Source organism: Onthophagus taurus, chromosome 5 (assembly GCF_036711975.1).
Source record: "Onthophagus taurus isolate NC chromosome 5, IU_Otau_3.0, whole genome shotgun sequence".
NCBI lineage: Eukaryota > Metazoa > Arthropoda > Insecta > Coleoptera > Scarabaeidae > Onthophagus > Onthophagus taurus.
The window spans coordinates 9,154,658-9,182,188 of record NC_091970.1 but is presented as its reverse complement, the minus strand read 5'-3'; the positions used below and the strand labels follow the sequence as shown (position 1 = coordinate 9,182,188).

The 27,531-nt window shown below is 35.6% G+C and overlaps 3 protein-coding genes across 7 annotated transcripts in view; 1 reads left to right on the top strand and 2 right to left on the bottom strand.

Annotated features, from left to right (window-relative positions):
• The window catches only part of LOC111421425 (uncharacterized), a 160,597-nt gene that overhangs the window by 62,548 nt on the left and 70,518 nt on the right, over positions 1–27,531 (bottom strand). For all 5 annotated transcript variants that reach the window (XM_071195946.1, XM_071195943.1, XM_071195944.1 and 2 more), the window contains one exon: positions 20,599–20,819. In XM_071195946.1, coding sequence (XP_071052047.1) covers positions 20,599–20,727 — 129 coding nt within the window. In that variant the 5' untranslated portion in view covers positions 20,728–20,819. The remainder of the gene's footprint in view (positions 1–20,598; positions 20,820–27,531) is intronic.
• On the bottom strand, positions 1,447–3,038 carry LOC111421442 (uncharacterized). The gene is made up of 2 exons (XM_071196014.1): positions 2,976–3,038; positions 1,447–2,919 (listed from the first exon to the last, which is right to left on the bottom strand). The coding sequence occupies exons 1-2, from the start codon at positions 3,013–3,015 to the stop codon at positions 1,559–1,561; spliced, it is 1,401 nt and encodes a 466-aa protein (XP_071052115.1). The 5' UTR covers positions 3,016–3,038; the 3' UTR covers positions 1,447–1,558.
• On the top strand, positions 22,359–23,564 carry LOC111418014 (putative nuclease HARBI1). The gene is made up of 4 exons (XM_071195954.1): positions 22,359–22,454; positions 22,513–22,796; positions 22,858–23,055; positions 23,109–23,564. The coding sequence occupies exons 2-4, from the start codon at positions 22,532–22,534 to the stop codon at positions 23,444–23,446; spliced, it is 801 nt and encodes a 266-aa protein (XP_071052055.1). The 5' UTR covers positions 22,359–22,454; positions 22,513–22,531; the 3' UTR covers positions 23,447–23,564.

The window sequence follows — 27,531 nt, the reverse complement described above, 5'->3', positions numbered from 1 at the left end:
TATTAACCTAGTGTGCCATGGAAAACAAATGTTTAATGACTTATTGATAAACGTCAAAGTCTAATTTAGGTTGTTTGATGCTTGTGAGTCTAAAACCAGTTAAAATGGATATTAATAACGTAAATAATGTTTATACAAATGAAGAAATCCATAATTTATTTTTTGTGCACGAAAAGTCCGACAAAGTTCTTAGTAGAACTTGCAGAATGTTTAATGAAAATTATCCACATTTATCTCCGATGACAGAAGGTAAATTTAGAGGAATAGAAGCAAATTTTTTGCATTTTGGACGAATTAATCACGTGTTAAACTGACCAACAAATGTAGTAGATAATGCAACGGAAGAGGTGAATACCTTGGCTTATTTCGAGCCCAGTCCCAACACCTCAATTCGAGCTGCCAAAGAAGATCTGGGAATCATACTACGAACTCTGTCGCACTTTTCATGCAAAAAAAATAAATTAAGAATTTCTTGATTTGTGTAAATATTACTTTCGTTATTGTTATCGATTTTAACTCGTTTCAGTACAAATATTAAGGGACATAACAGATAATTATTAGCTCACATGCATCAAATGACGTAAACAAGTGAGTCTTTGACAAGAACTCATTGAGAAGGCTTGTTTTTCATGGCACACTAGGCTAAATATCCATATGATATGTGTGCATTTTTCAAAAAACCCTAATTATCTCCCAAACTATTAATATTAGGTATGGGCCATATGGGATATAAAAGATGTAGAATGAGACACCGGAGACGACTAAAAAATAAAATATGGGGGGTGCCACTTAAAAAAATGAAGTTATGGTACTTCCTAATTTTTAAAAGTTAACGTGCCATAGTAATGTGATCAAACGTTCTAGACCGCAGTTCTCGGCACCAAAATCATGTTGCTTAAGCATGTTCTCAATCCTAAATTAGTATCCCAAAAATTGAGTGTTTTCTGATTTTTTGAACAAATGTCCGCTGGAGCAGATTTTTCTAGAAAAATTCGAATAACTCGAGAACGACCGAATCAAATTGCAAAAAGTAAAGTTATTTATAAACCTTGAAAACAGACAAATCCAAATATGTAAAAATATACAGGGTGTTCCGTTTAAAAAAATAAAGTTGGTGGCGACTTCCGGTATAACCGGAAGTGCAAGAAATTTGAAAATACTTTAGACGAAGAGATCGTAATTGATAATATTTAAGTCTGAATTCTCAAATTTTTATTTTCGCCAGAACCCAAATGACCGGTCTCGCTGAGACACCTGTAGATTAGAAAATTATTAATTAACCGTCAGTTATTTTCATCAAAAATATTTACAATATTTTTACCAATTCGAGATTATTTGGTTCTGACACTAAAATCAATTTCAATTTCATGTTGAAAATTTAATATTAATTTATTTTTAATTAAGCCAGGCTAAGAAGGAATGGATTTTTCTACAATTACCTTTAAGTTAAACATAACCTGTTTTATTATATATCATCATTTCAACAATCAATAATGTCTACAACTACATCTCTAACTAATAATTAAAAAAATATATTGTACAAAACCTTATTGATTATTTAAGGTTTGTTAATTGGAAGAACTTGTGGTTTCGATGGATGAACCAAACCGTCTTCGGTTTCTTCAATTGGATCAATAGGTAAAGGTAACACTTCAGGAGAGATTATTTCAACCGAATCATCAGTTTCGCAATCAATTTCTGGTTCGGGTAAATATTCAATTTCTGGCATTTCCGGTGCGATTGGTTCAATTGGAAGTGGTAATGGTAATGGGTTCACTGGAAGTGAGTTTCCACCTTCCGGTTCTGGCAACCATTCGATTTCTGGCATTTCTGGAACTACTGGTTCAGGAACCAATTCAACTTCAATTTCAGGTTCGATTGGGTTGATTGGAAGTGGGAGAGGTTGTGGTTTAACATTGATTGGATTTTCTGGGATATATTCGATTTCGACTTCTGGGTGTTCTGGTTCGATTGGAAGTGGAAGAGGGTTGGGGTTGATTTCAATGTTTCCATCTTCTGGATCGATTGGAAGTGGGAGTGGGTTTGGATTAATTTCTGGTTCTGGATCGATTGGAAGTGGGAGTGGGTTTGGATTAATTTCGGGTTCTGGATTGATTGGAAGTGGAAGTGGTTGTGGTTTGATGACGATTGGAAGTTGTTCAATATACTCGACTTCTTCTTCTGGTTCGATTGGAAGAGGAAGTGGATTTGGATTAATTTCAACTTCTGGGTCGATTGGAAGAGGAAGTGGATTTGGATTAATTTCAACTTCTGGATCGATTGGAAGAGGAAGTGGATTTGGATTAATTTCAACTTCTGGGTCGATTGGAAGAGGAAGTGGATTTGGATTAATTTCAACTTCTGGATCGATTGGAAGTGGGAGTGGGTTTGGATTGATTTCAACTCCTTGTTCGAAATCTCCTGGATTAATTGGGAGTGGAAGTGGAGATGGAACAACTTCGACTTCTTCTGGTTCGATTGGGATTGGAAGAGGTTTCAAGATATCTTCTGGAATTTCGCACGGAATTAAACTCCAATCGATGGATGGTAAGTGACCGATTTCAATGGTAGGGGATTCTCCACCTTCAATGATGGGATTCACCGGAACTAAAGGTCCAGTTTCGTCAATACTTGGGAAAAGATCTCCAATTGATGGAAGATTTCCAACTTCGATCGTTGGGGTTTCGCCACCTTCAATGATGGGATTCACCGGAACTAAAGACTCAGTTTCATCTATAACAGGGAAAAGATCTCCAAGAGATGGGAGATTTCCGATCTCTAAAGATGGGGTTTCTCCACCAATGATTGGAAGAGTTTCGGCTGTTGGGGCTTCTTCAGGGGATTCTCCCCCCAGGATTGGTAAAACTTGAGCAACGACATCTTTTGGAACATCTCTCGTTAAAGTAAAGGCGTTTAGGCCTATTTAAGAATAAATTTCAATAATTTTTAACTCTGCCAGAGATTTTAATTCTTACCTACAACGCTCAAAAGAGCGACTAATAAAATCACCTTCATATTTTAATCTCTCACTTTTTTAATACTAAATTGAAAATAAAAAAATTGCTTTTATACCGAAAAAAATTTGTCTTATCTTTCGATTTTTATTATAATCCGTTTTAATCTAAGCCTCCGATACTAAATTAATCTGTTTTAAGTAATATTGGAGTTATCAAGTCGTATTTGTTCCTTTTTATTATAGTCTAGAGTCTAAAGTAGATAATTTTGGCTCGCATTTCTTTCAGAACGGAATAATTTAATGCTAACTCCTAGTAAATGGAATCTTGATGAAGCATTTTCTTTTCTAATATCGCTTAGTACCTCCAGTGAAATATTTCGGTCGTTCAGATCGTTTTATGTGACCTGGTAATGTGCTAGGGAACGTATTAAGGGTAATATACCTCACAGTTCGCGTTGTAGATTCACACCAGAGATATTTTTAAGAACTAATTTTTGTCTAAATTGTGTAACATAATTAAAATTTCCTCCTTGATTGATGTAAATGGTGGAGACGTCAATCCGTTGGGAAGAAATATAACTGGAGGCATCTAAAAGGGAGATTATCTCAAATTAATTAGGTTCGTAATCCGGCTGCAAGTTGATGTCACATCGCCGTCAGTTGATATACAGGGCGAGAAGTTATACGTTCCTTGAGAAGTGGGAAGGGCAAAAACTTCTTCTCCACGGCGAGGTCGTACATTAAGGGCTGTCACCTGCGCGCCTCCTCCCCCTTCCTCTTCATCGCCAACGTAAACGGGGAGAGAGCAAAGTTTCATTCCGGCAACAACTTTTCTCCAAGGAAAACTAATTAAAATCGGCTAGCAGACGTGAAAATCGCGGTTTGAAATTTTAAATTCACCCGATTTTTTTTTAATCCGAAACAGTGCTAATTGAAAATTCAATCGCCCTTTGAAATTTATTATTGAAGTTGTTAATCATGGTTTGGGAACGGTTGTTTGGGGGCAACGACGCATGAATACAGATGGGGTGTATATATTATTACAAAGGGTTTTGGAACTAACCAAAAACAAATTTTGGAGACACTTTTTTCGATTTATTTCTAAATTCCCCTTTTTTTAATATAACCACTTCCATTTTACATTCGTTTTTTTTTTCATATTCTTTTTCCCTCTACTTCTCTCGAGTAGTAGTAGTAGTAGTACAATTGTAATCCTGACAAGCGCTAGTTTTTCATCGAATTTTGCCCCGAGGGAAACGAACGTTCTGGATCCATCCAAAAAAACGTGATGCAGAACCAAAACGGACTGCACCCCATTCCGGTAGCAACGTATAAATTACCTTCCTCTCTCTTTTTCACCCTTTAACTGACGGGCATTAGAAGTTGCAACTTCATTATTCACGATTAGACCGCAGCCCTGTTTAATTGCACATTGTTTTGTTGCCCAAAACATAGTCATCTCTTTCCTTTGGACAGAAAACAAATTTTAAATGCTATAGGTTGCTTTTGGTCGATTTGTTTGGTTTTTTTAAAATAAAATGTGATAAAATGTAAGAAGACATTATTGACGATATTCTTATAGAAGAAGTAATTAATATTATTGAAAATATTGAACGGGAGCGTCGTCAATATAATACTCGAAATAGATTCTAGAACATTCTAAGCATTTCACCGCTATGGTTTATGTCGAATTTTTTATTCATTTTCGCTAGAATAATAATAACTAATAAAATAATATCTAATTATCTTCTGGAGTTCGTTATAATCTATCCTTCACAACAGATGAAACACCTAACCAAGATGAAGATTACGATGTTGAAAATATTGAAATTAACGAAAATGTAGAAAAAAATTCTTGTAGACCATTTCTTGAATAGATCCATAAACTTAGTTGGAAAATGATGAGCTCTAAGATACACAACTTTGCCCCCATTTAACTATTTCTGTACCTCTTATGGTTTCTGAGATCCCAATGGTGGGGGTCGAATTTGAATTACCCTGTATATACACAGCTCATGCTACCAAGAACTTCGTAGACTACGATGCAGAGCAAGAAATTAAACATACAATATCTCATGCTGCCAACAAGTTTTATTTGGCAGCTTCTATGATGATGAATGTAGGTTTTAAGTTGTAAGAGCTCTTGCTGCCAACAAGTTGGCAGCCTCTAGGATGAAGAATACAAGTTTTAAAAGTTAATAGCTCATGCCGCTAACAAGTTGGCAGCCTCTAGGATGAAGTATATAAGTTTTAAGGTTTAATAGCTCATGCTGCCAACAAGTTGGCAGCATCTATGATGATAAATGTAGGTTTTAAGATGTAAGAGCTCATGCTGCCAACAAGTTGGCAGCATCTATGATAATAAATGTAGGTTTTAAGATGTAAGAGCTCTTGCTGCCAACAAGTTGGCAGACTTTACTATAAAGAATACAAGTTTTAAGGTTTAATAGCTCATGCTGCCAACAAGTTGGCAGCCTTTAGAATAATGAGTACAAATGTCAAGGGGTGATAGCTCTTGCTGCCAACAAGTTGGCAGCCTCTACGATGAAGAATACAAGTTTTAAAGGTTAATAGCTGATGCTGCTAACAAGTTGGCAGCCTCTAGGATGAAGTATATAAGTTTTAAGATTTAATATCTCATGCTGCAAACAAGTTGGCAGCATCTATGATGATAAATGTAGGATTTAAGCTGTAAGAGCTCTTGCTGCCAACAAGTTGGCAGCCTTTACTCTAAAGAATACAAGTTTTAAGGTTTAATAGCTCATGCTGCCAACAAGTTGGCAGCCTTTAGAATGATGAGTACAAATGTGAAGGAGTAATAGCTCATGCTGCCAACAAGTTGGCAGCCTCTAAGATGATGAATACATATGCCAAGGGGTGATAGCTCTTGCTGCCAACAAGTTGGCAGCCTCTACGATGAAGAATACAAGTTTTAAAGGTTAATAGCTCATGCTGCTAACAAGTTGGCAGCCTTTAAAATGATGAGTACAAATGTGAAGGGGTAATAGCTCATGCTGCCAACAAGTTGGCAACCTCTAAGATGATGAATACACATGTTAAGGGGTGATAGCTCTTGCTGCCAACAAGTTGGCAGCCTCTAGGATGAAGAAAACAAGTTTTAAAGGTTAATAGCTCATGCTGCTAACAAGTTGGCAGCCTCTAGGATGAAGTATATAAGTTTTAAGGTTTAATAGCTCATGCTGCCAACAAGTTGGCAGCATCTATGATGGTAAATGTAGGTTTTAAGATGTAAGAGCTCTTGCTGCCAACAAGTTGGCAGCCTTTACTCTAAAGAATACAAGTTTTAAGGTTTAATAGCTCATGCTGCCAACAAGTTGGCAGCCTTTAGAATGATGAGTACAAATGTGAAGGGGTAATAGCTCATGCTGCCAACAAGTTGGCAGCCTTTAGAATGATGAGTACAAATGTGAAGGGGTAATAGCTCATGCTGCCAACAAGTTGGCAGCCTCTACGATGGAGAATACAAATGTGAAGGGGTAATAGCTCATGCTGCCAACAAGTTGGCAGCCTCTAAGATGATGAATACACATGTTAAGAGGTGATAGCTCTTGCTGCCAACAAGTTGGCAGCCTCTAGGATGAAGAATATAAGTTTTAAGGTTTAATAGCTCATGCTGCCAACAAGTTGGCAGCATCTATGATGGTAAATGTAGGTTTTAAGATGTAAGAGCTCTTGCTGCCAACAAGTTGGCAGCATCTATGATAATAAATGTAGGTTTTAAGATGTAAGAGCTCTTGCTGCCAACAAGTTGGCAGACTTTACTATAAAGAATACAAGTTTTAAGGTTTAATAGCTCATGCTGCCAACAAGTTGGCAGCCTTTAGAATGATGAGTACAAATGTGAAGGGGTAATAGCTCATGCTGCCAACAAGTTGGCAGCCTCTACGATGAAGAATACAAATGTGAAGGGGTAATAGCTCATGCTGCCAACAAGTTGGCAGCCTCTAAGATGATGAATACATATGTCAAGGGGTGATAGCTCTTGCTACCAACAAGTTGGCAGCCTCTACGATGAAGAATACAAGTTTTAAAGGTTAATAGCTCATGCTGCTAACAAGTTGGCAGCCTTTAGAATGATGAGTACAAATGTGAAGGGGTAATAGCTCATGCTGCCAACAAGTTGGCAACCTCTAAGATGATGAATACACATGTTAAGGGGTGATAGCTCTTGCTGCCAACAAGTTGGCAGCCTCTAGGATGAAGAATACAAGTTTTAAAGGTTAATAGCTCATGCTGCTAACAAGTTGGCAGCTTCTAGGATGAAGTATATAAGTTTTAAGGTTTAATAGCTCATGCTGCCAACAAGTTGGCAGCATCTATGATGGTAAATGTAGGTTTTAAGATGTAAGAGCTCTTGCTGCCAACAAGTTGGCAGCCTTTACTCTAAAGAATACAAGTTTTAAGGTTTAATAGCTCATGCTGCCAACAAGTTGACAGCCTTTAGGATGATGAGTACAAATGTGAAGGGGTAATAGCTCATGCTGCCAACAAGTTGGCAGCCTCTTAGATGATGAATACACATGTCAAGGGGCGATAGCTCTTGCTGCCAACAAGTTGGCATCCTCTACGATGAAGAATACAAGTTTTAAAGGTTAATAGCTCATGCCGCTAACAAGTTGGCAGCCTCTAGGATGAAGTATATGAGTTTTAAGGTTTAATAGCTCATGCTGCCAACAAGTTGGCAGCATCTATGATGATCAATGTAGGTTTTAAGATGTAAGAGCTCTTGCTGCCAACAAGTTGGCAGCATCTATGATGATAAATGTAGGATTTAAGATGTAAGAGCTCTTGCTGAAACAAGTTGGCAGCCTTTACTCTAAACAATACAAGTTTTAAGGTTTAATAATTCATGCTGCCAACAAGTTGGCAGCCTTTAGGATGATGAGTACAAATGTGAAGGGGTAATAGCTCATGCTGCCAACAAGTTGACAGCCTCTAATATGATGAATACACATGTTAAGAGGTGATAGCTCATGCTGCCAACAAGTTGGCAGATTCTAGGATGAAGAATAGCTGTAGTTAGTCATAAAAGCTACATTCTTAGATAGTTTAGAACTTCTATGCAATGTGAAGTTTTGTTTTGGGGATGACTACCCCTACATTTTTAAATAGCAACCCCTGTCGAGTTTTACCTTATTTTAAAGCCAACTAAAAAAGAAACAACCCCATAAACCAAAACCCATTATCTTAATTCTTTCAAGAATTCTGAAGGGTTGACTACCAAATGGGAAAATAAAATGTTTTCATATTTTTTTGCACGTTTATTACGATTTTTATAACAAACGTTCAAATTGTCGACCTTCTTCGGTCTCGCAATGACCCAAACGCCCATAAATGGAATTTTTAACCATCAGGAGCATATCCCTAGTGATTGGAGTGACGAAAATCCACGTTTAATAAGAGAAGATCATACGCAGAGAGCACAGAAAATTAATGTATGGGCTGGTATTATGGGAGAGAATGTAGGTCCATTTTTTATTAATGAAAATTTGGACGGAGACAGATATCTGCAACTGTTAGAAAATCAAGTGGTTCCAAGTGTACGTGCCGTATGCCCTAATGGTATTGACAATAAGTGGATCCAACAAGATGATGCTCCTCCACATTTTAGTCGCACAGTCCGAAACGTTTTAAACCGCACGTTTCCAAACCGTTGAATTGGTAGAATAGGTGAAATTGAGTGGCCACCACGATCTCCTGATCTAACACTATTCAATAGCTCATGCTGCCAATATGTGTTGTATGTTTAGTTCACTTAAACACTTAAACTTATTAACACGAAATCGTTAGTTTTGGAGGTCTTTAGCGCCTCGCCCGCAAGCGACCTCGGCGAAGTGAGGATAAACGATTTTTTATTGATGTATTGTAAGTTTAGTTCACTTTCTAAGATACCAAATGAACGATATCGTCTAATATCGCCAAGGTCGTTTGCGGGCGAGGCGCTACATTTGATATGTCAACATGAAATCGTCAATTTTGGAGAATTCTAGCGCCTCGCCCGCAAGCGACCTCGGCGAAGTGAGGATAAACGATTTTTTATTGATGTATTGTAAGTTTAGTTCACTTTCTAAGATACCAAATGAACGATATCGTCTAATATCGCCAAGGTCGTTTGCGGGCGAGGCGCTACATTCGATATGTCAACATGAAATCGTCAATTTTGGAGGATTCTAGCGCCTCGCCCGCAAGCGACCTCGGCGAAGTGAGGATAAACGATTTCTTGTTGATGTGTTGTACGTTTGGTTCATTTTCCAAGACATCAAATGAACGGAATCATCTAATATCGCCGAGGTCACTTGCGGGCGAGGCGCTGCATTTGACATATTAACACGAAATCGTCACGAAATCAAGACTTAGTGAAGAGCAACTTGGTACTTATGTCCAAGTTAATTTTGCAATAGCCACTGTTTTGTACGAAGGAGATTAAGACAGATCGAAAGAGATTAAAAGTTTTCTATAAACATGCCTTTCTAAGTACTATAAATAGTGCAGGTAATAAAGCTTATAAGTTAGTATAAATCCAATTCATTTAGCAGGTTTTCCACTTCTCTATTCTCCCAAGCTAAAGATAAAGCTTTTCGATGTTTGCAATTTATTAAAGCTAATACAGTTAAGTGTCTCTTAACCCGAAAACCAAGAATCTAAGATTCAAGCGATGATATCTAACTTGAGCGGAATGAGAGGGATGTCCCGGGTTTTATTCTTATCGATTTTTCTTAGACCTTTGATGTCTTTTTTCATTTAACACTGTCTTCACTGTTTCATTATTTTAGATTCTCTCGGATGGTAATCGATTTCTTCAAAAATTAGTTCCTACATTGCTTTCGCTTTGTCAAATTCCAGAACAGATTTGTTCCTAATAAAGTTGTTGATGAACTTAATCTGTTTTGGGAAACTTTTTGGCCTAACTGGAAGTAACATCGAGTGATGTGCCAGAATAGAATGAATAGAAAAGACATCTGGGAACTTAGGCAAAGAATTTATAAATAAGTTTTTCAATGAAAAGTTGAAACTACATTATTAAAGTCAACATAATCGCCATGAAGTTGGTTTAAAATGGAGTGCGCGTGAAAACCATAAATTATTTCTTGTTTGTTTTAAATTTTTATCAGCCCGAGTAATGGTGTATTGATATGAATAAAAAACATCGTTTTCTATTTCCCCATTTTTTCATATGGAAACTTTCCACCTCTTTATTTGTTTCCAATTAAAAATAATTGGGTACGAATCGCGTTTGGTGCAAAAAGTTAAAATCGAAGTAAAAATTCGAATTATTTTTGATCTTTTTTTTGCTTTCGGTGACGTTTATCGACTTTCCCCGGGTTTGAGTTGAGTTATTGTCTGAACTTTCAGCCCCTTAATTATGATTGATAACGTTTTATCGTTCCATTGAAAAGTTTTTTTTTATTAATGTTATGGAAAAGTTAAAAGAAAGTATTTGTTTATTTGCTTTCTTGTTCATTGAAAAACAAATAAAAAAAAATTATATTGTTTTACAACGGGTTATTAATATATAAAATTATCTCTTATCATCATAATCATAAAAGTTTCATTGATACAAAATAATATTTTGACATCGAAAAAATTGGGTGAATTAAATTAAATTAAATTAGTTTAATAAATTTGTTGTTGGTGTATAAATTCGTTTTTGCAGAATAAAGTAATTTTTGAATATAAAGCAGCGTTGTTGAAAATATTGCATTATATTTCCCCACTAAACCGAAGGATTAAAATTGTAATTCGCAGTTTCGCGGTACGAATGCAAATAAATGCAAATCCCAAAGTCGTTTTTTTTTTGTTAGGTTGGTAAACCGATTTCGAGAAGCGTTTTGAACGACCGCCATAAACTACAATAAAACCGTATAGTTTGAGCGAATAAATTTTCGAAATTTATTAAAACAATGCGTAGACAACCCAATTTACCACCATATAAACCCTTAAGATTTAATAATAATAATAATTTACTTTATTGCCCAACAAAGATCAATTACAGGACAATATTACAAGAAAAAGAAAATAAGAAATAACACAAGCCATAAAACAAATGAGTGGGTCAGAAGGAAATTGAACCAAGTCTATTTTTTTTCTAAAATTTAGTTAAGAATATACTTAGGTCCGTTTGAATAGTTATAATTTTATGTGCTGACTTATTCAATACTTAGTTCATCAGGTTACCAAATAATGTACGCTAGTTCACTGTAACACTGAATGATTTGCCCCATTTTTCATTGAAAAAATGAACCAAGTCCAAGTAGCTTAAGATTCTGTGATAAAGTGGGCTAAGTCAGAACCATACTCCTGGCACTTATTAACGTTGTGTTCGTACAAAGTGACGTCATTTTTAGTATTGGGCCGACGGGACAGATGGCGTTATATTGCCTTATATTATGTAGATATCTACTTTATCTTGGCAGTTTGAATTACAATTATTTTAGGATTTAAGTAGTCGTTTCGTCAATTGGTTTTTCTACTGTTTTCTAAGTTGTTTGTCAAGTTAGTGTTTTGATGCGGCTTTGTGTTTGATAGATTAGTTTTCGATTTTTGCAAGTTATTGACAAATGTCAATTAGAAGGAAAAATTCCATGTAAGGAAAAATATTACTATAATGTTTTCACTACAAATTATAATTTGCATTTTAAAATACCCTACAAAGACACATGCAAGAAATGTGACCAATGGAATATTGCTTTGGCTTCAGAAAAGGATCTATCTATTATAACAAAAATAGAGACTGAAAGAAAAACGCATTTATCTCAAGCAGAAAAAATTAGAAATGAGTTGAAGAATGAGGCTTCACAAGTTTCAGAAAATTATTATGCTTGTACATTTGACTTGCAGAAGGCTCTAGCATTTCCAAAACTAACCACGTCCGTCGCTTATTATAAACGAAATTTGTACATGTATAATTGCGGTGTTCATCCAATTAATTCCGGACCACCTGAAATGTTTGTATGGAATGAAACAGAGGGAGGCAGGGGTTCGCAAGAAATATCTACAGTGCTTTACAAGCATTTAAAAAATAACGCTAAAAATTGTACTGAAATAACCTTATACTGCGACACTTGCGGAGGGCAAAATCGAAATATTAATTTATCAATGCAATTACTGAAGCTGTGCAATGAAGCGTCTACTGCAGCCAAGACAATTAATGTGATATTCATGATATCTGGGCATTCCTTTCTGCCAAATGACGCGGAGTATGGTGTCATAGAAAAAAATAGTAAACACTCACTGCTTTATGGCCCAGATGACTGGATTAAAATAATTAAAAGCTCAAGAAAGAAAACGCCATATAAGGTCACTGAGCTTAAATTCAATGATTTTTTGTCAACCAAAGATTTATTAGAGCACATTACTAATAGAAAAATAAATACCAACAAAGAACCTGTAAATTGGTTGAAGATTCAACGACTTCAGTTCAAAAGAGGACACCCATTTTCAATATTTTATAAGGACACAGCTGATAACTTACTTCCATTCAAAGAAATTAACATAAAAAGAAACAACAAAAATGGTAGAAATCTTTCTTCGTTGGCATCAATAGATCAAAAACCGCTCTACAACGCTAGGCGCCGTATAACTGATATTAAGAAAAAAGATTTCATTACTTCCTTTCATATCTCCAATCTACCACAACTTTTATAAGTCATTACCTGTTTAAAGGAATACTAGATCGAGTGAAATTCCAGAGGAGTGTAATGACACTGAACAATATGACGTTCTTTATGAATGATTATGCACATACGTTATGAATAAAATTGTTGTTTTTTCTAGCACCTCACGCGAGGTGCGCAAAACGAAACTAAGCATCCTCGCTGCAGAAGATGCAATATTTTCGATGTGAGGTACAAAAGACAATTTCCGGTCAAAAGTTACTCCCAGATCCTTGATTGTAGATAGTTTCTCAAGAAGAACACCTTCTATATAATAAGAAGATGGAAGAGGAGACAGCTTGCGTGTAAAACTAAGCGCACCGCACTTATTGGCATTAATCTTTAGCTGATAACGGTTACACCATTCCACCAAGACGTCCAAATCCGACTGAAGACTGAAATAGGTCGGTATAGTTTCAGATCATCCGCATAAGCTAGTACGCTTGATGAAAATTTGTCTAGAAGGTCATTCAAGAAGATAACAAATAGTAGGGGGGCTAGATTTGAGCCCTGAGGAACACCAGACCTAGCCGTAAACTCCATAGACGCAAAACCGTTGTAGTACACATAATTTATACGACCCGATAGGTAAGAGGCAAATAGTTTCATAAATTTAGGAGATAAGCATGAATCATGTCGAATGCTTTAGAAAAATCAGTGTATACCACATCTACCTGACCGCCTCTATCCAAAGATTCACAAATTACCTCAGTAACCACCGCGAGGTTGGTATGTTGATATGGTGACATAAATGACTGAACCTGTGGATAAATAATCTTGTAAATAATCCGTTCAAATACCTTAGCGAAATTGGACAATAACGATATTGGTCGATAATCAGTAATGTTGGTACGTTCGCCATGCTTGAATACAAGAACAATGCGTGAGCGCTTCCAAAGTTTAGGAAACGAGCAAGTGCTTAAGGATAGGTTAATTATTAAATGAAGCGGAACTGCAAAAACTGCACAGCATTCACGAATGAAAAATGCAGGAAGATCATCATCACCAGCAATAAATTTATTAGATAACCTTTTTAGGAAATGAAGAACCTCTTCTTCAGTGACATCGGCAACAAATACTGGAGGATACGTAGAGTGTACAGGGTGTCCCAATTTCGATGTCCACATAGGCTATCTCCGAAAGTAAAAGAGATAGAAAAAAAGTAGCTTACATGTCATGATCTCGTTTTTCGAGAAAATGCTAATGCCGAAAACTCCGAACAGCTATCGTCTTTTGTTTTCGCCCTATCGGCAAAAACTGAAAATTTTGCGAAAACGACAATAGCGAATATCTCACTTATTATCAAAGATGGAGTATTATAAATAAAACATTATATGGGCAACTTTTTACGAAGAATTCAGTGGCGTAGGTAGAATTTTTTTCCCATCTTTTATTTTCGAGATTTGAGACGTAACTTTATTTTTTTAAATGGAAACCATAGTTGGCTATGACCTAAAATAATTTGTTATTTTCTTCTGATAACAAATATATATAGTTTGTGGGGTATATTTCTTATAGTTATTGAATAATTAACAAAAATTCATTTTGTTCTATCTAAAACTAATGTATGTATTTAAAAGTTAATGTTGCTATGGTGATAACCATACATACTATGATGGAACATAATGTATCAATTTTTTTTGTTCTTTCTAAAACTATTGTATGTATTTAAAACTTAATGTTGTTATGGTGATAACAATGCCACGATGGAAAACATTGGGTACGTTCAGCAGGTGTCAACAGTTGAATTAAATCAGTCAGCTAGTTGTATGAGCTTTAATACAGCGGAACGAAATCGGCTGAACAAGCAATTGAGAATTAGCAGTTCAGCATAACCTAAAACTATGGCCAACAATAATATTTTTGAAAATTTTGTGTTATTACAAGAGATAATGGATGATGATGTTGATTTTAAGGCTCATTTCATTTTATACAGTTCTGCCAGTTTTCAAAATTAAAGGGGAGAAACAAAAAATATTAATCCTAACCTAGAATTTCACAACCGCTGACAAACTAAGCGCAGATTACTTACGCTGTGATATTTACTAAACTGCTGCGTAACAGCGCTGACTTAGCATATCGTTCAGCCGCGACTGCTAATATAGCAACTTAACAGTTGACACCGGCTGAACGTGCCCATTGTTTCCAATTATTGCCAAAGTTTGTAGTAGTATTTAAAAATTCACTGACAACTCTGGCATTATGTGCTGGTGCTCCGTCATATTGAAAATATATCATTTGAGACTTATTTAATGGCAAATTGTCGACCAAAGGCACAATGTGCTGCCTTGATATATTGAGGTATTACCTGAGTTTAAGTTTTTATGGTAGATACTATATGCCAAAATTCTATTATCTAAAAGGGCACACCATACATTGAACCCAATCTTCTTTGAACACTCAGAGACTTCATTGGTCCAGATGACATTTTGAACAAACAGCAGATTATTTAATATTTCTAAATATCATCTACAAAATTCTAATCTTAGATTGACATCTCCTGCACGTAAATAATGAGTTAGGCTCGCTTTGTATGGTTTATACATATTTTTCTTTCATATTCGGAAGCAGCGGTTTTTGGGTCAGACGTCTTGTTCAATTTCTCTGCAAGATGTTGATGGATTTATCGCAAGTGAAGCCAACACATTGACTTCATCCTCTTGCAGGCCATTTTGGTATGTTTTTGCACGTGGACCAAAAATCTATTAAATTTTCTGCTAACCGGCTGAAGGTTCTTACGTGCGGTTGTCTTCTTTCCGAATACCTTGTGAAATATAATTCCGCTGCTAACGTCGCATTCTTATCTGATAACATATAGCATTCCATCATGTTACATTTTCATAATTTTCGAAGTTCATTGTAAAGTTTTATTTAGTTTTGTTATACTTTGACACCTAACATGCTGGTGCATCATACCAGCTCATAATGCCAGAGTTGTTATCGAATTTTTAAATACAAATTTTGGCAATTATTTGATACATTATGTTCCATCATAGTATGTATGGTTATCACCATAGCAACATTAACTTTTAAATACATACATTATGTTTAGATAGAACAAAATGAATTTTTGTTAATCATTCAATAACTATAAGAAATATGCCCCACAAACTATATATATTTGTTATCAGAAGAAAATAACAAATTATTTTAGGTCATAGCCAACTATGGTTTCCATTTAAAAAAATAAAGTTACGTCAAAAAGCTCGAAAATAAAAAATGGGAAAAAAATTCTACCTACGCCACTGAATTCTTCGTAAAAAGTTGCCCATATAATGTTTTATTTATAATACTACATCTTTGATAATAAGTGAGATATTCGCGATTGTCGTTTTCGCATAATTTTCAGTTTTTGCCGATAGGACGAAAACAAAAGACGATAGCTGTTCGGAGTTTTCGGCATTAGCATTTTCTCGAAAAACGAGATCATGACATGTAAGCTACTTTTTTTCTATCTCTTTTAGTTTCGGAGATAGCCTATGCGGACATCGAAATTGGGACACCCTGTACATCAACCATGTTATAAGCAGAGACACTAGAATATACTCCAGAGAATTGATCTGCAAAAGCATTAACTATTTTTTCAGGATCAGTGTAGGTGGACTTATCACGCATCATTTTTCCAGGAAGTCGAGAGGTCGTTTTTTCTGTCTTATATAATTCCAAAAGTTACGGGGATCAGAACTAAGCGATTGTTCAGCACTAAGAGTAAAGGAAGTATACGCATTAGAGGTTTTCTGTTTAGTCAAACATCTCAGTTTTTTATATTCCGCTGAATAGAAAGCACTATTGCTTCTCCTCCACTTCCTCCTATAATACTCTTTCAACTTTAATAGCCGCTTAATTTCTGAGGTGTACCAAATAGGGTATGAGGATCCACGACTCAATCTCTTAGAAACAAATAAATCCAAAATCTCATACAACCTTTTATAAAAAGCATCATCCGCATTAACCTCCACATTTAGAAAAGACCAATCCGTGTAAAGTAGTTCATCATACATGCCAGGAAAGTTGGCTCTTCGAAAATTATATCGACCACCCAAAGACGGAAAGTTAGGCAAACCATCATTTGCCGTCAGTAAATTCATTGTAATATCTAACTGATCCTCGTAGACGAAGGGACAATCATCATGAACAAGATCAAACTGATGGTCAGTATTTGTCAGAACCAAATCCAATAGACGATTGTCACAGTTCAATACATGATTGAGTTGGCGAAGGTTCAGAAAATCACAAAAGTTACGAAATAACTCCGTTTTTCCACATTTAGTTGACATACCAGGGGCCTTCATATATTTAGGCAAATTAAAATCACCAAGTATAAGGACAGGATAATTCAAAACTTTATGTTTTAGGGCGTCCAAGAAACAGTAAATCAGGTTGTGGATTATCAGGAGGTATGTACAACACCACGATATATAAGGTTACAGACCATAAAGAGCACTTGCAAATCAACACATCGACAAGTGGTACTAAAGCCTGAATGTCTATAGAATCAACCAGCTCAACATCATGATGACTAGCTACAGCAAGCAGAACTCCACCACCTCTGTTATGTCCAACCAAATCAAACTTACAATCTTCTGATAACACTGGACAACAAATTTTGGTTTATTTGCTGTATCGTCTTTGAAAAGTACGTTTTTTAGGTATTTTTGGGGTGCTGAATACAAATATGACAATGAACTAAACTTTTACACTATTTTTGCACTTTTAGACTTTAGTTATAGCGCTGTCTTTTTGCTACTCTTTTGTAGATTGTTTCTGGAGCATCTCTAACAAGAGTCCAGCAGTAGTCTGCAAGCATGGAAGGATTCCACTTTCCCTGGTACCTTTTTTCCATATATGATATATCCTGATGAAAACGTTCGCCGTGTTCATCACTTACAGCTCCGCAGTTTTCAGGAAAAAAGTCCAAGTGTATCTTTAGAGACATATTACAACCCATTTTTTTGATACGATAACAGCATATTCTTAACAAGAGTAACGTAATTGTCAGCTTTTTGGTTTCCCAAGAAATTGGTGACCACCAAGCGAAAGTCATTCCAAGCATTTTTTTCAATATCTGTTAGGGTGTTGTCAAATTGTTCGTCCTTCAAAATGTTTCGAATCTGTGGCCCAACAAAAATACCTTCTTTCACTTTTGATTCACTTAGCCTTGGGAATTTCTGACGCAGGTATTGAAAAGCTGGTCCATCTCTATTTAGTGCCTTGACAAAATTTTTCATTAGGCCCAATTTAATATGCAGTGGTGGCAACAAAATCTTTTTAGAGTCTACCAATGGCACATGCTGTACATTCTTTTGGCCTGGCCCTAGTGATTGTCGAACGGGCCAGTCTTGTCTCTTGTAATGTAGTGCCTTTGCCCGACTGTCCCATTCACACGAAAAGCAGCAAAACTTGGTGTAGCCTAGTTGCAAACCGAGTAAAAGTGCAACAACCTTTAAGTCGCCACAGATTTGCCATTGATGCTCATCGTATTTTATGCATGTCAGTAAGTATTTCATGTTGTCGTATGACTCTTTCATGTGAACTGCATATCCAATACGAATAGAAGGTAGAATATTTCCAATATGCAATAGTACTGCCTTTAAACTCAATGTTGAACTGTCTATAAACAATCTCCATTCCTTTGGCTTGTGGTTTATATTTAAAGCCGCTAGTAAGCCGTTTATGTCATTGCAGAAAACCAAGTAATTCTCCATGTCAAAAAATGGTGCTAGGTTTTTATGGCGTTTGCGACAAACACATACAGAGACATCGTCTTCTAATAGATTGCAATCTTGATCCTAGCAACTCTGCTTTAGTTTTTGGAAGTTCTAGATCCCTCACAAGATCATTTAATTCAGACTGAGTAATTTTATGCGGTTGACGGTGCGATGTGCTCAATGTAAAATCAGGGTCTTTTGATGTTGTAGGCATATCTTCTTGACTAATCTCTGTATCGCTGTTATCTGATTCGCAACCGTATCTTTCTGGGGATTCTGGAATAGGAAGTTCGTCACTATGGGGTACAGGTCTTATGGCAGATGGTATATTTGGATAGTTAATAACCGACTTTTTTTTCTTGGATATACCTGTGCCTTGCCCAACATGAGGTGTCATGCAAAAATAGCAATCGTTAATATGATTTGTAGGCTCTCTTCAGATCATTGGGACAGCAAAGCGCATAGAACGTTTTTTACGATTTAACCAGTTTCTCAGACTTGAAGCACATGAATTACAGCAGATATGGGGAGCCCACTGTTTGTCTTGATCCCCTATCTTGCAACCGAAGTAAAGGTGATATGCAGTTTTTATCAGTGGAGTAATAGACCGCTTTTGAGACGCAAAAGTCACTTCACCACAAACGTAACAGAAGTAATCCGGACTGTTTACACACTTTCGAGACATCTTACGTGAATGCTGGCTGGCAACTGAGAAAGTATAGCTGAAACAACATAATTTATACCTGACGTAACACTATCATGCCGATTGCATCATGTGTTCTCGCGGAATCTACGACTATACCACGTGCATTTTTTCCAGTTACAGTATTATTATCTTTTATTATATAGGGTCATGTAGCATCACGTATCTCTAAAACGTGAACGAATATTGCAAAAATAAAATTATTTTCGGAATCAGCGCACCAAAAATAGTAAAGTTTTGTTGATTTTATTTTAGATACTTTTTGGCTGTTCTCCAGTGTAATTGTTCTGACAATCAGAACAATTAACATAAAATTCACGCGTTTTTGTACGAAGACCATCAACATTTTGATAGTATACATTAACAGATTGATACATTTTGTTGGGCAAAATCAGTTTTCCGAAACCTTGACAATTGAGGGAATGCCACGGATGTACTTTAGTATCAAATCCTTTTCGCCAGACTCAGTTCTAGTTTTTAATTAAGTCCTCGCCCCCCTATAAAGATCAACCTGGAAAGGAGTACGATCATTCGAGACAGAGATGTTCTTAAATTCATTATGGGATTTCAAATTTCGCATATTACGAAAAATAAGCTTAAAAGAATTATGATCTGATAATTTTAGTCGTATAGGACTAGATCTCGCGGTATTAGAAGCGTCAAATTTACCACAGCGAAAAGGCTGAATAATAGGTTCAGTAACCCCCAAATGCGTAAATAGTTTGCTTAGAAAGGCAACATCCGCATCACGTTCATCATGTTCAGGTCAAGGTTACTGATCAAGGTCATGGTCACTAAACGTGATCTTGACCTGAGGTGAGCTCAAAGTAAAGGTCATTGTTTAGGTCTAGGTTACTGGTCAACGACCCCCTTTGCAATAGCCGATTCTGGAACCTCCTCCCAGAACCTCAGGGCAAGGTCAAGGTCATGGTCACTCAACGTGACCTTGGCCTTGACCTTGACCTGAGGTTCTGAGAGGAGGTTCTAGAATCGGCTTTTATCTACTACTCTTGTTCTTTTCGTGATAAACCGTGGGATTCTGGAATATTATAAATCATCAGATTATTCTTCCTACGCTCGCGTCATCACTTCGTGTATAATTTTTTCGGAATCAAAATCAGTTAAAGAATGTGAAGATGGCGGAGTAACATTTGATTTCAGAGCAGCAATATCCTTCTGGAGAGAGAGTATAACGGCTTTTAGACTGTTTAAGTTAAAAACTAAGATTACTTTCCACCCGCTGCGTCATTTATCCGCGATATTATATTTACCACCCGCTGTTCCAAGTCAAAATATACAAGACCCGCTTTTGACATCGTATTAAACCGGGGATCAAAGACGACAAAGACACCCTCTTCATCTTATATCACAAAGATGGAAATTTTCAATTCGCATAATTGAAAAAGTCGAACTCCGCAGCGCGGAGTTAATTCTAAGCCGATTATACTAACTTTGAAAATTGATTATTGAATTCGAAAAGTTTGAAATTGGGGCGATTAAAAAACTTTTCCATCGAAACAAAATTAAAGGAAAATCGTAAAAACTTTTATTACCTACCTGCATGTAACCGCCTTCGCAGTGACTAGAGTTGACCAATACGCCGACTTTAAACTTGTTGAACTTGATGCGCAGGATCCAGTCCTTGGGGGTTCCCCGAAACGACCTGAACCGGTACGAGCACGTCATCGGCTTTCCCGCGTTCTCCGTTGTCACCTCGGGACTCGATACATCTTCGTAAATGTCCACGGTTTTGTTGCAATGGTCCTTCTTACCCTCGGCTGTAAAGAAAAAAATAAACTCAAAACTAAGATAGATGTAGATGTATAGATAAAAGCTCTTATATCATTTATTACAACATTTTAAGTTTTCATTTAATAAGAAGTAAAAAACTACTAAGACTAAGACGAAAAGGGATGAAAAATAAAAAAAAAACCTAGATAATAGAAAAAAAGGGGTTAGACGTTGAATGGGGGGTTTTTGGGGAGTAAAAGGGCGGGTTAATCCCTTGAAACGGTGGGGCCATTACACCTGACGTCTCGTAGGGTTTTTCCGGCTTACGACGCTGCCTAATTTAATAAATATAAAGATTAGCTCTCCCGGCTATTCTGGGGGCTCGGGTCGGCGGAGAAGCTGGAAGCGCCGGAGGAGGGTTGATTTCGCGTAAGGGCGAAACGGTCGAGCTAAAATCGGCTTTAGCCAAATGTTTCGGAACGGAGTTTTCACGGGCCGTAGGTTTTGGGGCGCGGAATTCATTAGCGCCTCGCGTTGGGTTTCGTCGAAATTAAGGTAAATGCGAAACTGGAGGGAGAATACGAAAAAATATAAAAGAGAATGAGGGTGGTTGGATGGTTGGTCGGGGTAATGAAAGGAACAGTGGGGTTTGTAATCGTGTTGGTACGCTTAGGACATAGGTTCTTTTTTGTAGACTTCAAAGTTTCAACATAATCTATTAATGTTACTAACAACAGGAAGATACGAAGTAATTCATGAAAGAATATGCACTCTAATTGCCCTACGGAGGAGCAAGACACAGAAATTAAAAGGAATTTTTACTCACACCTGGCTTCAGCCTAATAATGGGCGACATGAACTCTCTGCACAAGGAGACTTGGCCAACAGTAAATTAATGAAAGAGAAACAAGAAGAAAGTAGAGACGTTCTGACAGATAGAAGGGCAGCATGCAGCAGAATAAGTAACTACAATGACCAGAAATACAGAAGAGTTTCCAAAAGGAAATTATTAGAATACTGATAGTATTCTAAGGTTGGATTTTGTTTCGACTTGGCTACTTTTACATTTCCTATTCTGCACAGGGTGTGTCAAATTCGTTATTACTAGGCTATCTCCGAAACTAAAAGAGATAGAAAAAAGAGCCATAAAATCGTTTTTTTGTTTTGACCCTATCGGCAAAAACTGAAAAATTTAAACAGTGATTAAGCTGAGGTTTAAGCTGACCCCACGACTTATTATTTTATGTGTATTTTCTAAACTATTAATGCCCGTTTGCACCGCAATAGTTAAGCGTCGCTTTACGCTAAGCTTTCCTTAAATTTTGAAATCGGTTTGCACCGTTGTTTAAGCTACGCTTATTCTCAGCTTAATTTAAGCGTTCAATGTTCGGAGTTTACCGGTTAAGCGTAGCTTTAAATTACGTGAAAAAATTTATTTGTCACTGTGTGACGTGAAAATTGTGAAAACATGGATATTTTTGACGACGATGAAGATATGTTTGGAAATGATGCAGAAATATTAGAGATTGTTGATTATGGATTTCCTAAACGGATATATCTACGGCGCAATCATTTTGAAGATTTGGATAACCTTACATTTTTCAACGATTTCGTTTAACAAAGAATACTGTTTTAAACATTTTACCACTAATTGAAGAAAAGCTTGAATATCCTACAGACATGTACGTAAAATATTATGTAAATAATAAATATGTAATTAATTATTGATTCTTTTTGTAGAAATAACAGCTTAAGCCCTATGGACCAATTATTAACATGTCTACGTTTTTATGCTACAGGTGGACATTTGTCAACCATATCAGATTTTATGGGGACTCATGTTGCTACATCATCAAGAATTATTAAAAATGTTTCAATTGCATTAGCTAGTCTATCTCATGCTTACATAAAAATGCCAACAGAAAATAATATTCAAAAAATACAAAGAGATTTTTATAATATTGCATTATTTCCAAGTATTGTAGGATGCATTGATGGCACCCACATAAAGATACAATCTCCAGGTATATTGACATAATTCAATAAAAAAGAACCTTAACTAAATAAATAAATAATATATTCTAGGAGGAGAAGAAGGTGAGATATTCAGAAACAGGAAAGGCTATTTCTCTATAAATGTCCAAGTTGTGGGAGATTCTGACCTTAAGGTGCAAGATATTGTAGCACGATGGCCAGGATCAACACATGACATGACTATTTATTCAAATAGTAGAATACGTGCTAGGCTAGAAGGTGGAGAATTTAGAAATGGAATTATTCTAGGTAAATTGTAAAATGACATTCCTTGAACCATTAACATAATTACCATGTTATAGGTGATAGTGGTTATGGTGTAGGTAAATATCTGCTAACACCATTACAAAATCCAGAAACTGCAGCAGAAAAATTGTACAATAAGGCCCATATCACAACACGAAACTCTGTTGAACGCTTGTTTGGTGTATGGAAAAGGCGATTTCCCATATTAGCATATGGCATTAGGTTAAAATTAGCCACTGCTTACGCTGTAATTGTAGCATCAGCAGTACTACATAATATAAGTATTAGTATGCATGAAGAAGAACCCCCGGAACCTGATATAAATGCAGATGAATTTGAAAATCTAATTCAAGTAGGAAATATACCAGAAGTAATTAATGGCGATAATATTTAAGGAAATGTCAGAAGAAATAAGATGATAAATTACTTTAACCGTCTATTATAAAATATCAACATTATTATATAACATTTATAAAACATTAAATTAATTTATTAAATCTTCATTAATTCCATCCATGTAGTCTTCAATTACAGTTGTTGTTGTTTCTTCAGTATTATTATTTTCTGTTAAGCATGGATCGATTGGATGTTCTTCCACATTCTGAATGAAGTCACTATCAAATTCATTTTGGAACCCGTACAACGTTTTCTTGTTGACTAGAGACAACAATAAACCGTCGTCGGGTTCAATAATCGTGAATTGTTTTCCTCCGCCTGTTGTGTATATGTGTTTTCTTTCTTCTGCTACTTTTTTTCTTAATATTTTTTTTTGATTTTCATAATACTTTTTCAACGAATCAACGCTTCTATAACATGAATTTGGCGACTGACTGTTAAATTCGTCAGCAATAACTTTCCAAATACTTAATTTTTGTTCCGCAGACACACAGTCTGTTTTCGATAATGTTTTTGTAACTGGAAACTATTGATAATAGTACTTCCTTTTCGCGGCAACTATAGTTAAGAGAACGCATTCTCTTTTTCTTTTCCACGTCCATTCTTATTCGGAGTTGTAAAAAGTACAAATTTCGCACACTAACTTTGAAATGTCAAAACCAATTATTAAAAAAAGATTATCGGTAATACAGTTTCCCATTTTCACCGATTTAGTGCGTTGTTGCCGAGTTTATTTTTGCTTTACTAAACTTTCTTAAATATATTGCGGTGCAACGGATTACATTTAAAGCTTGGCTTAAAAATTAAGGGACGATTAGTTAAGCAAAGCTTAACTCAAAAACGGTGCAAACGGGCATAAATCTTTTATTTAATGAATTTTTATTATCTTCTAGGCTATAATGCTCTATATGTATCTGTAATGAATTTGAAATTTATGCGTTTCTAAAGGACAAAAAAATTGATTGGGGTCATATTGACCCCACAGTGCACTTCTTGTACCTTTTTTTCTTAAGAAATTTCTTTAAATACTTTGAATTTGGAGCCGTCTTTAGCTTTTATTTACACAATATTTACCCCGGAATTCCTACTTTGCTACATTCAACTGTATAGCTTCATCACAGAGCCACACAAGTTCATCAGTTTGTTGTAAAACGCGAACCTGTACGGTAGTTCCTAACTTTGTCGTATCAATACGGAAGTTGTTTCAAAAGTCAAAATGAGTCACAGAAGGCTATCCGACGCACAGAGGGGTATTTAAAAGCAAAACCTGGCCAAAAGTAATTTAAAAAAAAATCAATATACCGTATAAAAAACAATGTGCTGAGAAGTTAATGTGTCAATGCACCAAAGGGTTGAAGTTGTCATTCAAACAGCCAAGCAGTGCGCTTCACAATCAACCGGAAGTTACTATTTGCTAACAGTCGTAGAGTGATTTGTCAAACTTTGTGAATTGGTTTTGTGTTTAAGTATCATAGTGATTCTTTTTATGATGGATTATCGTACGCCAGGTGTGTATGAGATATAGCACCGTTTTTATACAAAAAAAAGCATTATTTATATTGGCTCTGACTTATCTAAAACTAACATTTGATAATGTGTTTAAATTTAACAGTTTTAATAATTGACGAAGTGTTTTGAAGGATTTCTCAGCACTTCTAAACAATAATAAATATCATGAAATATACAATACAATATATAGAGGATATTTAAAAAAAAAATTGCCGCTCAAAAGCGTAACTTTTTTAAATTTTTTTTTATTTTGTTGTTTATGTAAATAGAATAAATAAATAATTATTTGTTGATCATGAAGGTGATCGTTTGCATAAGGAGAGACGTTTGCAGAGGATGAGGATGCGAAGCTTCCGAGTACCTTTTTAAAACCTTCAATTCATGTGAACACACTTTCATGGTGAATTATGTATAGAATTTTACCTGAAATCGTTAAGAATTCTCTTATAAAATCGATACAATTAAATTGAATATCAATTTGCAATTAAATGTCACACTATGACAAATATATTTATTCACACCTTGTCACGGTATTTCATAGATATACGTCAACTGCAAGCATGAAGTTTCTAGATTCTAAACAGTTTTGGAAGTTTGACTTTCTATCCTTTTATCACGCTTCAAATTATATGATATTTATGTAATGTTATTTAAATTATAATATAACGGCTTTTATTGAAAAACGCTATTAATTACTCTTGCTTTTACTCTATTTTTTTATACTCATATACCAGAAGTAGAAAAAGTTTTATTTTCGAGATTTAATTTTTATTATTATTTTATACAAAGTGAAAGCTTTCCATAATTAAGCACCAATTCAAGCAAAGATGGCTAACTGCTCGAAAAATAAGAAATAGATTTGAGAAGAATAACAGTGACTGGCTTACCGGGAGTATTTGGCTGCCTAATGCTGGTACGCAAAATAAAATAGATGTAAACCTTGTGTTTTATTTTTTTTGCATTTTGTGGGATACAATACGTTTTTTGCAAAAGATTCTTTTATATTAATTAGATTTTTACAGGAATCAAACCGGGTCGTCCTCAAAAAGAATTTCTTAAATCGACCGAAAGAAGCAAGCGATGAAAAACTGAAGACATTCGATTAAAAAATGTGGATGAGTTGACTTATGCCACGCAAATGAAGTTAAGGGAAACAGGAAAAGTAGATGCCTCAAGAGTCGTCAAAGACCTTACAAAAAGTCCTAAAAGAGCAAAGAAATACGTAACAGCTATGAAAAAAGCTAGTGATGTGCAACCTCGTCAACTCTCACCTTTGCGTGCTTTGTCAATGTTTACAGAAGCAGGACTTACTAGAGCCCAATATGAAAGAGTACGAGAAACTAATAAAAGTTTTTTTCCGTGCTATAGTATTTTACAAAGAGTAAAAAGAGAATGCTATCCAGTTCAAGAAGCCTTCAGGGTAACCGAGACATGTGCTGAAGTGGAACTGCAGAAGTTAATGGATCACACGGCATCAAGATTAATTTCACATCTTAAAGATACTGTAGAACCATTAAATAATGACGAAAAACAATCACTAACTTTAATAAGTAAATGGGGATGTGATGGTTCCCAGCAGATGCAATTTAAAATGAAATTCGAAAATGAAACCGAATCTGATAGTAATATTTTTCAGAGCTCTGTAGTTCCACTACAGTTGGTTTATGGGCAGGACAAGAAAATTTTATGGCAAAACCCTACGCCGCACAGTGGGGCCAAAGCAATGAAAAGTTGGAAAAAAGTCGAAAAATATAATTCATATTTATGGCCAATTTTCTATGACAACATGCAGGTACATAACCTAACTACCCTACTCAACAATAAAAATATCAAAGGGATCGCTGGTGCTCCGGATATAACAGTAGAAAGTTTGACTTATTACAAATCAGTAAAAATTATATAGAGGTTTCAAAATATTTTTATATAATTTCTTTGTGTGGCGATTTATTATTATTATTTATTTTGCGATGGAAAATCAACCTAAAGGTTAGTTGTTTACCTTTTTACTATAATTTTAATTTTATAAGTACTGACGTATAAGAAAATGTTAAGGTTGACTTTTGATAACCTTCCGGATGATATCCGGTCAAAATTTTTCCTCTATAACATAAAGTGACTAATGTAGTTTCATAATCAATCAAAAAAGTTTGCGCATATTTGCGCCATTTTATATAAACAAATATCTACGGACTTTCTTTTCTTACGGAACAACATGCAACGCTATAATTAATAATGCCATGTTAGATACTAAATTCAAAATATACTAATCGCTATGTTTTAAATTTATTGTTTAAAAAGATTCAATTTAAAAATGAACATGGGAATAAATTAATGTGTTCCAAAATACTCATCTTAAAAGACAGTATACTATAAAACGATTTTGTTTAATTATTTAGCATCCGGTTTATTTATCTCTGTCCTACGACGTACTCTCGTTTACGAAATGAGGAGTTCTCATGAGAAAAATTTGGATGAACAACTGAACTCACTGAAACAGTACATTAAAAACTTCTCGAAATATCTTATGGATATGGATATTACTCCAGAAATGAAAAAGACACTTTCTCATTTTGC